The 12,024-nt window shown below is 41.1% G+C and overlaps 1 protein-coding gene across 1 annotated transcript in view; it reads right to left on the reverse strand.

The window, feature by feature from the left end:
* Positions 1-2,656: 2,656 nt before the first annotated feature.
* Positions 2,657-12,024, reverse strand: part of LOC122655243 (BAG-associated GRAM protein 1-like) — a 58,680-nt gene continuing 49,312 nt past the window's right edge. The window contains exons 11-14 of the mRNA XM_043849452.1: positions 10,229-10,368; positions 3,940-4,024; positions 2,919-2,980; positions 2,657-2,779 (exon numbers count right to left, since the gene is read on the reverse strand). Coding sequence (XP_043705387.1) covers positions 2,672-2,779; positions 2,919-2,980; positions 3,940-4,024; positions 10,229-10,368 — 395 coding nt within the window. The 3' untranslated portion in view covers positions 2,657-2,671. The remainder of the gene's footprint in view (positions 2,780-2,918; positions 2,981-3,939; positions 4,025-10,228; positions 10,369-12,024) is intronic.

Here is a 12,024-nt window from a genome sequence, read left to right on the forward strand (position 1 = left end):
GCGGTGAAGGAGAGTCCCAATATGGTAAGAGCGTTACTTGTAGAATCCTTTTAGAAGTGTGATCCCTGTTTCATAGGGATCTGGGGTGTTTTTTTCTGATAGTTTCCTTAGAGAGGTAGGTTGGCACGAGAAGAGAATACTCCGTGCCAACGTGGCGGGTTGCGCCTTTTTTAGTAGGTTCTTTATCGAAAAAGAATACGGAAGCGATCCGGTGGTCTTCGTTTACTATGGGGGTGTGGCCCTTTGATTACGTGGCGTGATCTAATTGGAGAGTTATACTTAGATATAACAGAGATTAAGAAGGAAGTGGAGAGAAACCTACCGATAGGATTCTGGTGCAAGGAAGCTGCAGACAGTATCGATCTCCAAAGAGAATTTTGTATTTTTTTTTTTGAATACGATGGAAAAAGAACTCATCAACATCAGTTCAAGTGTGCTAGTTGAGGAAGCCAAGGAGGCAGCGGCTGAGGATTTGGGCAGAGGAAAATAATCGCCTCTTTCGAGAGCGATATCAGCAACGAACAAAGGCTAGAGTAGCTTCTATAAGTTTTGATCCACTTATTTCTTCTAGCAAAGCTCACAGCTGTGTAGACACTGAATTTTGCCCTTCTTTTACCAAAAAAAAAAAAAATAAATTTCGCCCCTCTTAACCAACCCTCACATAGCAAAGATTGGTCGTACCTGCGAAAAGAGATACGACCAAACAACACCCTTTCCAAACAACTAAGTACAGGTCTCCTACAGTCTGGAACATCTCCGACCTGATTTCCAACATAATTTACCCCTGATGTTGATAATATCGGGTTTTGATGATACCGGGATCGTCAAATTCTGAAGACCAGATTGGGAGATATCATTCCTGGAAGTTTTCCCGCAAAAATACACAACAATGTGCCCCAAAAAGAGGCGGCACTGACAAGTCATAAATTCTCTGATGAATCAGCGGATTCAACGGAGCTGAAACACCTCTCTCGCTAGCGAGTCGGCCAAATCACCGGCGAAAATCAATTGAGCCGTGGAATTTGGGTTAAAACCGGCGAAACCCCTCTTTCTGCTCCGATGAAGACCCCAATTTGCCAGCAAAAATTCCTCATTTCCAACGCCTAGAAATAGCAGGCCAGGAAAAGAAAAAATAAAGGAAGAAGACTGAAAGAAAAGAGAAAAGGAGAGAAAAACTGTACCAAGAATTGTTGTATTGTAGGGAATGGAATTATTTTTTATTTTTTTTAAAAAATTAATCTGTTCCACAAATTATGCAAATCCAATATAATTCTGTCTTAAGCTATTAGAATCAAAGATAAATCATTTGCACTTTCCAGACGTAATTATGAAATTAAGAATCGAGCTAGAATTCCTGATTCTATAATCGGCTGGAATCCCACAATAAAGCCTACCCAAAATAACCTTAATATACAGTCTGATTAACTCAAGTTGCTCCTTTCGTCAGGAGATTCCTATAGGACTGACACCATCCTAAGTAGAACTTCCAAGTCGTTGGATGATGATTATAAATAGCCAATATACTTGTTTCTTTCATTATTTGAAAGTCGGTTTTAATTTAGTTGCAGCTCCAGATCTTTTAATTGTTTCTTCATCAACAAGAGGTAGTGCTTTCATCAAGGAGAAAAAAAGAGTGATGTAATAAGCCATCTTGGGGTTTTAGGGGTAATGTACTAAGCCAAAGAGGAAAAACAATCACGTAATATGCGTGTTGGGACTTGGCGGGTGGGGGAGGTTGTCTCCACCTTCCATCAAATTCACTGCAGTAGCAAATAATAACTGTGACAGTAGGTCTCTGAATAATTTGACAGCAAATAGGATCCTAAAGATAACTCCTGTAACTGATAGGCAGAAGCAGATTCATCACTTTCCTGTACTTGAGAGCAACATGTACATCTGAGTGGTTAATGATATTGATGCAATTACACAATCACAACAAAAGTAATAGATCCAAACTTTTCCTTTAACTACCCAATGAAAAAGCACTCAAATGTTTAGAATTGTAAAAATCAGCTTCAAAAGTGGGATAACAAAGTACACCATAGGTGGGAACACCCTTGATTTACTCCATTCAATATTTCTCTAATCAAGCAATTTACCAAACATAAGAAAGACACATGTGGTAAACTTCTCCTCTGAACCATTGTGATGTTTGTTTTATACGGTTCATATTGTGAGACCATATGTTAAAAACAATTTGATTGGCATTACACAAAATTATTACAAATGTCAGAACACGCCTCTGGTACTCTACATCAAAGACAGGGCGACAATACAGCATAAATGATCTGAAAAAATTTATCTACTGGTTCTCTTCAAAGACAGGAGCCTGGATCCATGCCACTGTGGACTCAGTGAGAAACATGCCCACTGCCAAGGGAGTGTGATTCCCCATTTAGGTTTCAGGAGAAATATACTGAACAAACCTTTGCCATATGTGTGGGCTTTCTCCCAAATTCTGTGTTGCTCTAATAAATCATGCCACCAATTTCTTGTGTTGACTGGCCATTGGTAATGGACATGCTTGTCTGCAGTATAAAGTCGATAGGTTCTAGACTTCTCAGGAGGCCAACAAAACTCTACATACTTTAGAATGGCCTATCCTAAGGGCTATAATGATAACAAAAATTACAAAGGCTTGATGGGATGAATATCCATGACACCAAACTCTTTATTCTACCGAAGGACAGGATGGGAACCCAGCAATTTCACCACCGGAAGTTTTGACCTTAAGGTATGTGCGAGCTGCTTCTATCATTATCTCCATTTCCTTCTTATACTGCAATATGTGAAACATAATACTTTCAGAAGATTGCTATTACTCTGGTGAAAAATGGATGGAAACAACAAAAGGCAGTACTGAGTTCACTCAAGCACTTAAAATATTGATCAGTCGGCCAAAAATTATACATACAAACCTCGTTAACAGCTCCCGTCTTTATCTTAGATTGCATGACACACCACTTCTTGAAATGTGCACCTGCAGAAAAACCAGAAATTTCCAGTGTTCTTTTAAGGTCTGTGACAGGTACATGTAACTTCCAGATGCAAAAGTGGTTTGTTATAGCAAATAAAATTACTATTTGCAATTACTCTATAGTCTGTATTGCAGAAACCCAGAAGTTCCATCCAATTGAATCTTATTTTCCATTCTTGAGGCATAATTGGGTTATGATGCCTACAGCTCCTCCTTTACCACAGATTACCAAGTAAGGATTGAGGAGGAAAAGATATACTCTGCATCAAATCAAACTGATCCTATTCCAGAGTAGGCTTGAACAGAATGAATTCAATAGATTTCTGGCCATCCTAAGTAATAGTCAACCAAGAATGACATTTGAAATTAAGGCAAAGTATATCTATTGGCTTGAATAGATTAGTTTATTTAGCCAGCCCAAAAATCTGCAGATATGGTAATGGATGTACATGGGGATAGACCTCAAAGTCCCCTGCTCACATGTAAAGTTTCAGCCCAAAAACCCTTGCCAAGTGGCAAATAGAAGTTCGAACATCCAGGACCATGGGAAAATGCGCATAGAGGTCGGAGTACCAAAGGTGTGCATGGACATAAATGGGGATGCATACCAATACACAGGGGAGTATATGATTGAATGTGAGTCTAAAATTTGACAAGTGGCCTATCCAGACCATCCACTGTCTATCCAACGATCGGAATTGCCGCATCATTTTTTTACATCACAAAACTTTCGTGGACAATCAAGGGAAGCTTCTCTTGAAGGAGCTATGAGTGGCAATTTTTCTGTCAAATTAAGGAAGATGGCATGTTACATGGAGGATAAGAAGCAATGAGGTATCATGTAAGATAGGAGTCATCAAATGCAATCATTGAGGGAGAAAAAAAATTCCCTTAGGAAGAAAAACATTGGTACTATTGGAGAAAAAAATAATACAAGGGGTCAAAAGAGATCAGAAACTTACCAACTTTTATGTGTAGAGTACAAGAGGATTCAGAGATAGTCTCCAGAGACCATCTACAGTGGATCTGAAAGAGCACAAACCATTTCTGGGGTCAGTATCATATTCAGAAAGGAAAAACAGATCTCTCGATGCAAAAAAATCATTTTTTTTTAATAATCTAGATCTTTGAATACAAATTAAACGATAATAAAGATACAATAAAAAGTACCAAAGAGTGCAAGGGAATTCCGAAGGATATGTGGGCTATGATAACCAGCATAAAACCATCTCCCAAGGCACAAGTATGTCATCATTTACCCTTACGCATTGACTAGTTTCAGTGACATTACAAAGGGGTCATTCAACCTTTCCAACGAGTCCAAGATCATGTAATTTGAACAGCGTAGAGCAACATGTGGTCTTTTTTTTTTTTGGCGGGTCAGAGCAAGTTATGATCAATTTAGGACAGCATAATAAATGCACATGTGCATGTAATGGGATTAGTTCATTTGTTAGTTCTTTAGTTGGGTTGACATTATTATAAGTGACTTAGGGCATCTTTGGTATAGTTTTCATTTTTTATTTTTGCCTTAAAAAACGTTTTTGGTATCGTTTATGGAGCCTGTTTCTATTTAGAAAATATTGAAAAAACCAAAAACCAAAAATAGATCAAAAGCCGTTTATAGTTTTTGGCCAAAAATCACTTTTGACTATTTATGTGGGACTTTAATGAACACGTGCTCATAGGTCTCAAAATCAAAGGGTAAGAGCGTCATTTCGTTGTTTAATTAGAAATATGGACCCTCCTCCAACTTCTTCTTCTTCCTCCTGCGACCCCATCCGTTACTTCCCATTTTTTTATTTTTCCTGTTTAATATAAATCTTTACATAACATCATGCATAACATACCATGGCATAAAACACTCCACGAACATAAAACACTTAACAAAAAGCATTCAATGAATAACACACCTTACTGGGATGATAACATTGTTACATTGGAACTGTGGAATTGGTAATGTACATGTGATAGATAGGAATTATATATTGCTCCCGATATAAGTGTGGGGAAATATTGAACATATAGCTTGTCTTAGAAAATCAATCATGGTCTACACTAGATCCAACCGAGGTAGTCGTCGTGGAAGACGCCCTCTATTTGTTCTAGAAGTTGAGCTACCGGGCGGAGCCGAAGCTCAGAATTTTGAGGTGTCGGTTACCTTGCCGAGGGTACCAATGGCTGCCCAAGCTACTGCCGCTGCACCTCAGCTAGGTATAGGAGCTGGAGAGGTGAACACCTTCATGACCACCATGATGCGGACCATGCAACAACAACAGGAGCTGCTGGGCCAAATGTCTACATAATTTGCGGCCATGATGCAAGAGCGAGCAATACCACCACCACCACCCAACCGGCCAATACAATTCCCACCACCTGTGCCTCAACACATAGCGGAAAACTCTACAGCTAAGGTGATGGAGAGATTCAAGAAACTTCAGTTGCCCGTGTTTTCCAAGTTAAATTCTGAGGCAATGTAGCTGGAACGGTGGATTAGCGCCCTGGAAAAGGCGTTTGACGTACTTGAATGTACGAATACGCAGAAGTTGATATGTGCTGGATATCAGCTACAGAACGAGGCAGAAGCATGGTGGAAGGCAACCAAGCCCAACCTTGAAGCAGCTCATCCAAATCCCACATGGGAGCAATTCAAAGAAGTTTTCTTTAAGAACTACTTCCCTGAGAGCTTTAGGGACAAGAAGGAAGCTGAGTTCTCTGCACTTGTGTAAGGAACCAAGTCTGTGCTAGACTACCAGCAGAAGTTCGAAGATTTGTTCCACTTTGCTCCGGAACACCTGAAAGGGGAAGCTAGTAAGACGAAGAAATTTGAGAAAGGACTCAAACCAGAGATCGGGTCTATCTTGTCAATTCTAGATATTCGGGATTATGCACAAATGGTCGACAAGGCGAAAAGTCGAAAACTATGGAAGACAGGTTGAAAGAGAAAGAGAAAGAGAAAGAGAAAACTACAACGTTGCCCGACTTGGGCAAGAGGCCAAGCAACTATCAGAATTTCGGATGGCCGAACAAGGTTTTCCGAGGAGCTAGCTCGAGCCCCAGCCCGACTCAATATTGTCGGCCAGATGTGGGCCAGAACCCTTTCTGCCCCACTTATAACTGGCCTGCCCAACCAACTGCTTGTCAAGCGACAACTGCGGCATCGCCAGCCCGACCTGCAACAAGCCAAGTGAGCCAGGCCTCATCACCGGTCGTGCTGTCCAACAGATGTTACGTGTGCCACAAGGCAGGACAGATGGCCAGGGAGTGCATACACCGCGGATATAACACTTACTCACCAAACCAGTCCCACGCTTGACCCTTCTAGCCACGGGACAATCGGACTCGAGGAAAAGTGTTCGCGCTGACTAACGAAGAAGCGGAGGCGAATCCCGAAGTAATGATAGGTAAGTCCACTGAACACTACTAAATTGTAGGAAATAACTTGTGGATGCAAGGAACTTAAATTTTATACAAACCCTAGATACCCTGATTGTCTCGTCCGTCCCGCATGAGTACTATTCAAATCGGGCACGTCCTACTCTTTTGTTCCCACCACCTTTGCGAGTAGGATGACTGTTCAACCAAGGGACATCGGGCACGATTTAGTAGTCAGTACACCAACCGGTAGTGTCGTGAGTCTGAAAGAAGTCTACGACCCCTGTTTGGTGGAAATTTGTGGGAAGAACTTGGCCGCACGTCTGATTAAGTTCGACATGGAGGACTTCGATGTGATACTAGGCATGGATTGGCTATCTGCCTATGGAGCGAACGTCATGTGTGCGGAGAAGAAGATTTCATTCAAGTTAGAGGATGGCTCAGTTTTCACCTACCAAAGTGAACCGATGGGGAAACCCAAAAGAATAAATTTATCCGCCCTCCAGGCACAGAAGTTGCTGGATGATGGATGTTAAGGCTATTTGGCCACAGTAATGGATACCGAGGCAAAAGTAAAGCCTTTGGAGGAACTTGACGTTGTAAGAGATTTTCCCCATGTTTTTCCGAAAGATCTGACCCAGTTACCGCTTGATCGTGAGACAGAGTTCGCAATCGATCTGATCCTTGGTGCGGCACCGGTATCCAAGGCACCATACCGAATGGCACCCATTGAGCATAGTTGTCATGGCGTCCTAGCGCTGGGGAAAGTCACATATCGAGCTACGCCATGGTGAATGTAAAAATATCGTCAGATATGGCTTCCATGGCGTCGCCATGGACGCCATACCACGATATATGGGCATATCGGTCGATATTTGTACATTTGAATGTATAAAAGTTAGACTTAATTTTTTTTTTTTTAAACCATTTAATAGCTTAGATACTTTTTTGTTAATGTCTATTGGAGGTGTAACTTGAAAATATACACCTACAATACACATTAACATAAAAGTTAAAAACATCAAACATATTACCCTAATTGGGGGGAAATAGAAATCGCAAAAGCCAAAGAAAGTTCGAGAGTCGAGAGGAGAGAGTCGAGACGAGGAACAGTTCGTGAGACAGAGGATCGAGATTCCGGCAAGCGGCGACTTTAGCTTTATTTCTTAGCTTCCTGCAACTCTCGACAGAGAGAGTTCTTCACTCCTTCGAAGTTCGAAGTTGCGAACACCTTCGGCAACCTCCAGGACTCCAGGCAAGTAATTTTTTATTATTTTTTTTAATTTGGTTCTTCTTCCTCCTCCCAGTCCTCCGGCAACTTGATCTTTCAGTTCAGTTCTTCAGTTCTTCTCCTCCCAGGCAGTCCTCTTCTTCTTTAGTTCTTCTCCTCCCACCTCCGTAATGATTAGTGATTACACCAAGTACTAGTAGTATCGTTTTTTTTTATTTTTCTTCTTGCCTTGCACACACACATATGCGTGATTACACACGAGACAAGGAGAGAGTCGAGAGACAGAAGGGGGATTTATTTTGATTAGTAGTCCTCTCGGGTTTTTTTTTTTTTTTCTCTTTTCTTCTTCAGAATCTTGTAGATCACAGAGATAGGGAGATAGTCGAGAGACAGAGGGGGCCTCTCGTTTTTTTTTTCTCTTTTTTTTTTCTTCGCAACTGTTTGTACAGTCACAGAGACAGGGAGATAGTCGAGAGACAGAGGGGGGGGGAGGGATTTATTCCAGTTACAACCATAGTACTCTCTATTTTTTTTTCTTTTTTCTTCTTCTTGCCTTGCCAACAGGGATTAAGGTGTTGGATGCCTGTGGGAGTGACCATATGAATGAGAAAAAAAAAGAAAAGAAAGAAATGATATTGCACCGAAAAGATGACTATGGGCTATAAGCCAGAGAAAAGAAAAGTGATAAAAAGGATGAATGCCTCACAAGTTAATCCCAGAGGGCTGCTCGGGCTGACCTTGGTGACTGATGCGGGAGTTGATCGGTCCTCTCCGACAACTCAATGGGTGCATCGCGGGAAGGGGTTAAAAGCCCGCACCAGGGATACATGTATTGGAGATTGTAGTAGTACTAACCTGCCTTAGTTGTGATGCTAGTTGGCTAATAAATAAAATGAACATCACCTCATGTAGGACTCATATGGTTGTGATTGCATGTGCATGCATGGTGATGTATTTCATTCACGGGCTCGGTGGAGCTCACACTCTGTTATATATGTTTTTCTGTTAGATGATCCTACAGGTGGATGTTACTGTGGCGGGGAGGCTTATCACCCGGAGGCGAGCTATGGTGGGTATGATTGTATTGGTATGGACTCGAACGGAGGTCATACCGATGGCACGAGTGTTTTCTGTGACGGCTGAGGATGACCCGTGAAGGGTGTTGCTGCTGACTCTTTTTGTCTTTGGGGACTCGTTTTGTTTTTGTCAGAGTTTTTCCCCACTTTATTTTACAGCTTTCTTCCTTTTGGGGCTCAGGTTACCCTACCCTGTATATATTTCTTTTGACTAAGAGCTGTATATGGTAGAGATAGGTACTACTATTTTCTTTGTGGGAGTGAGAGAGGGAATGAACAAACATAGAACTGTATATATTTTCTTTCCCTGTACTACTACTCTTTCTAAATCTTTTAATGTAAATATAGCTTTCCGCCGCACTCTGAGTTTTACATTATGTACTATGGTGGATGTGTGCGTCTGTGAATGGATTAACTGCTTCTAGATCCGTGGGATTTGGCGGATTGCTATCATGCAATTCGGGTCACCTACCTAATCCTCCCAGGGGGTTGTTTAGGGGTGTGACAAGAAGTGTTTCAAAATAAATGAATATTTTACCGCTCTTTTGGGTTTTAGTAATGTTTTATCATATTAAGATTTATAGAATTTTTTGATTTAAGAAAAACCCCAGAATTTATAAGTTTTTTCATGAATAGTATATACTACTAACTTGGGTCAAAACCACAAGTACCATTTTTGAGTGTCCTTTTTGCGAAACTAATGCATGGATGGGTTCAAAATGCCAAAACTATGCAGCACAGAAAAAATCATTGCAAAACCACAACTTCTGGACCTCGAAACCTTGGTTTCAAGTTGGCCTGGGAAAAGTACCAGGTTTCAACCAAGATATGGTCGAAACCTAGTATATCTCAGTTTCTGGATGGTAGAAACCAGCCTTGGCACCGAGTTCTTGAACCTTACTTTCGGTAAATAATGCAATGGTAAAAGAGGAGTGATATTTTATAAAGGATGTCCCAGTGCACGAGGCTCCTGTCACTGCAGGGTTTGGGGAGGGCAATAATGTGCGCAGCCTTACCCCTGCTTTCACAGAGAGGCTGTTTCCAGACTTGAACCGTAGAGCAACCTTACTGTTGCACCAAGGCCCGCCCTCTAAAAGTGGAGTGATATTTTATACTTTAACACAAAATCATATTTACTACAAGTAGGACCATTCACACTGTGGATCCGGGCTAGAGGTCTTGCTTCGCTGAGTCTGCCTATTTGTTGTCTTGTTGGTCCTTTGTTTTGGTTTGTTTAGTGTGTAGTTCTTGTTTGGGCTCTTGCCTTTTTTTTGCTAGCCCTTGCCGTTTTGGCAGGTGTTGTAATTGGTTTGCGCTTGTTCCCTTCCCCCCCCTCCTCCCCCTTTCTTTCCTTTGGTAATGAAATTATTTATTCATCCAAAAAAAAAAGGACCATTCACACTTTAAGAAACATGTAATGATTACATAAGAAATCACTACTTTCTTTGTTATCTTTTATCTCTCTGAGGACTATTTCAATAAAAAAAATTACAAACAAATACAACGAAATTAACATATATGGCAAAAAGAGAACCATAGTTGGCTAACTACAGGCCTGAACTATGCTACCATACACATTGCAAGAATAATCATGTAAATTACCTTCTTTTCTGCTTCTAAAATTGCACGAAAGTTCTTTGCTGCACGTTGTAAAGCCCTAAACACTTGATTCCTGTTCCAAAATGATGCAAATTTGTATCTAACTCTACCTGAAATGTGGAGATAGGAAAAGGTATGAAGCCTATGTGAAGTTGTGAACACGTTTCCATGCATAGTTAACAACACTAATTGAAGACCCAAAAATTAGAAGTATTAAGAAAGTATAGAATAAAATATAAAGTATATTCATCAAAACAAAACAAAACAATAAACATAAATCAACGTAAACTCATGAAGTGTCAACAAGGCGTGTTGTTGCCTTGGACCAAAGAAAGGGCCTGGAAGCCTAGGCCTTAGGATACATGCAAAATACTATTTTGAACAATAATGAAGTAATAATACTTAGGTCCAACCATAGTATGTTAGGAGATCGGACCAATATCTGCCAAGTGGCAGATCATCTAAGACCCAAATTTTGTGTACAACCAAGCCCCATGATACCCTAATTACCTATCAATTTTGAACTAAATCAGGGTCATACTACAGTATAAGGCTTTGAAAATTCAATGCATTTTGAAAAACAAATTGATGGCTAAAAACATAAAAAGGGTAATAAATGATTGAGTTGTGCTGTGAAAATTGACATGTAACCAATCTAGACCATGCCCTTTCTGTTCAACAGTTGGATTTGCCAAATCACAGTTGTAATGGCATCTAGGCGACCAAGGCACCCGCCTAAGCGACCATAGTTGTCAAGGTGCCTAGGCGACACCTTGACAACTATGTGCCAAATCATCATTCCATGTGGCACGTTAGGTGGTCAATGCATGGAGGCTTCTATGGATGGACTAACCACATTAATATTACCTTAAATTATTGACCTTAGCTGTGTTCCATGATCACATCATGACCCAATGATTTTTAAGGAAGTCTAATGTGGCCAATCCTACCCTAGAGAAGATAAGAGCACTAGGACAAGGTTCGAGGTCTCGGTATCTTGGCTGGTTTCGGTGGCTATATGACCTAATTAGGTCATGAAACTCAGTAAAACTTATTTTAGGCCCTATAAAAATGGTGGAACTGTTAATTTTTAAAAAATCACACCCAAAATGGTAGTTTGACTTGTCTTCATCCATTTTCCCCCTTCCTTAGGGGTGGGGCCCTTCATAGTGTTGGCCAGGTGAGTTCCTTCTTCTGTTAGGCAGTGGCTGCTCCTGCTGCCTCTTCCCAGATGTGGCGCTGGTTGCTGCTGTTGTCGGGCAGTGGTGGTGGCAGGTGGCTGAAGCTGACCAGTGCCTGTGCCAGTGGTGGTGGCTGCTGCAGCCAGGAGTTCTGGCTATAACCGGACAGTTTTGCAAATTTCGACCGACAGCTGGGAGTTTCATAAGTTCCGACACTGCCAAGGGGGAATTTGAACTTGTAGTTTTTTGGCCAAATCACTAGATTTCTTCCTACTTTTTGGTATTCTTCTACTCATTCAACCCCTCTTCGGCTTGGATTTGCATGATTAGAGCTTGAAGGTAACAGTTTTTTCCACCAAATCTAATTTTTGGAAGAATTAGTATATAGACATAGTATTAGGCACAAAATATGTCATGGGATACATATGTACCACATTCGGAGGAGCGTCACCGACACCTTCAGTGATACGCAACTTGTGGATTAGCCCTGCAAAGACACTCCATGTCATAGTAGTCAAGGTGGAAAGGCAACCCAAGGCAGTGGAGGGGTGCCTAAGCACTTAGGCGACCAAGGTGCCTAAGTGT

This window comes from Telopea speciosissima, chromosome 3 (genome assembly GCF_018873765.1).
Source record: "Telopea speciosissima isolate NSW1024214 ecotype Mountain lineage chromosome 3, Tspe_v1, whole genome shotgun sequence".
Taxonomy (NCBI): Eukaryota; Viridiplantae; Streptophyta; class Magnoliopsida; order Proteales; family Proteaceae; genus Telopea; species Telopea speciosissima.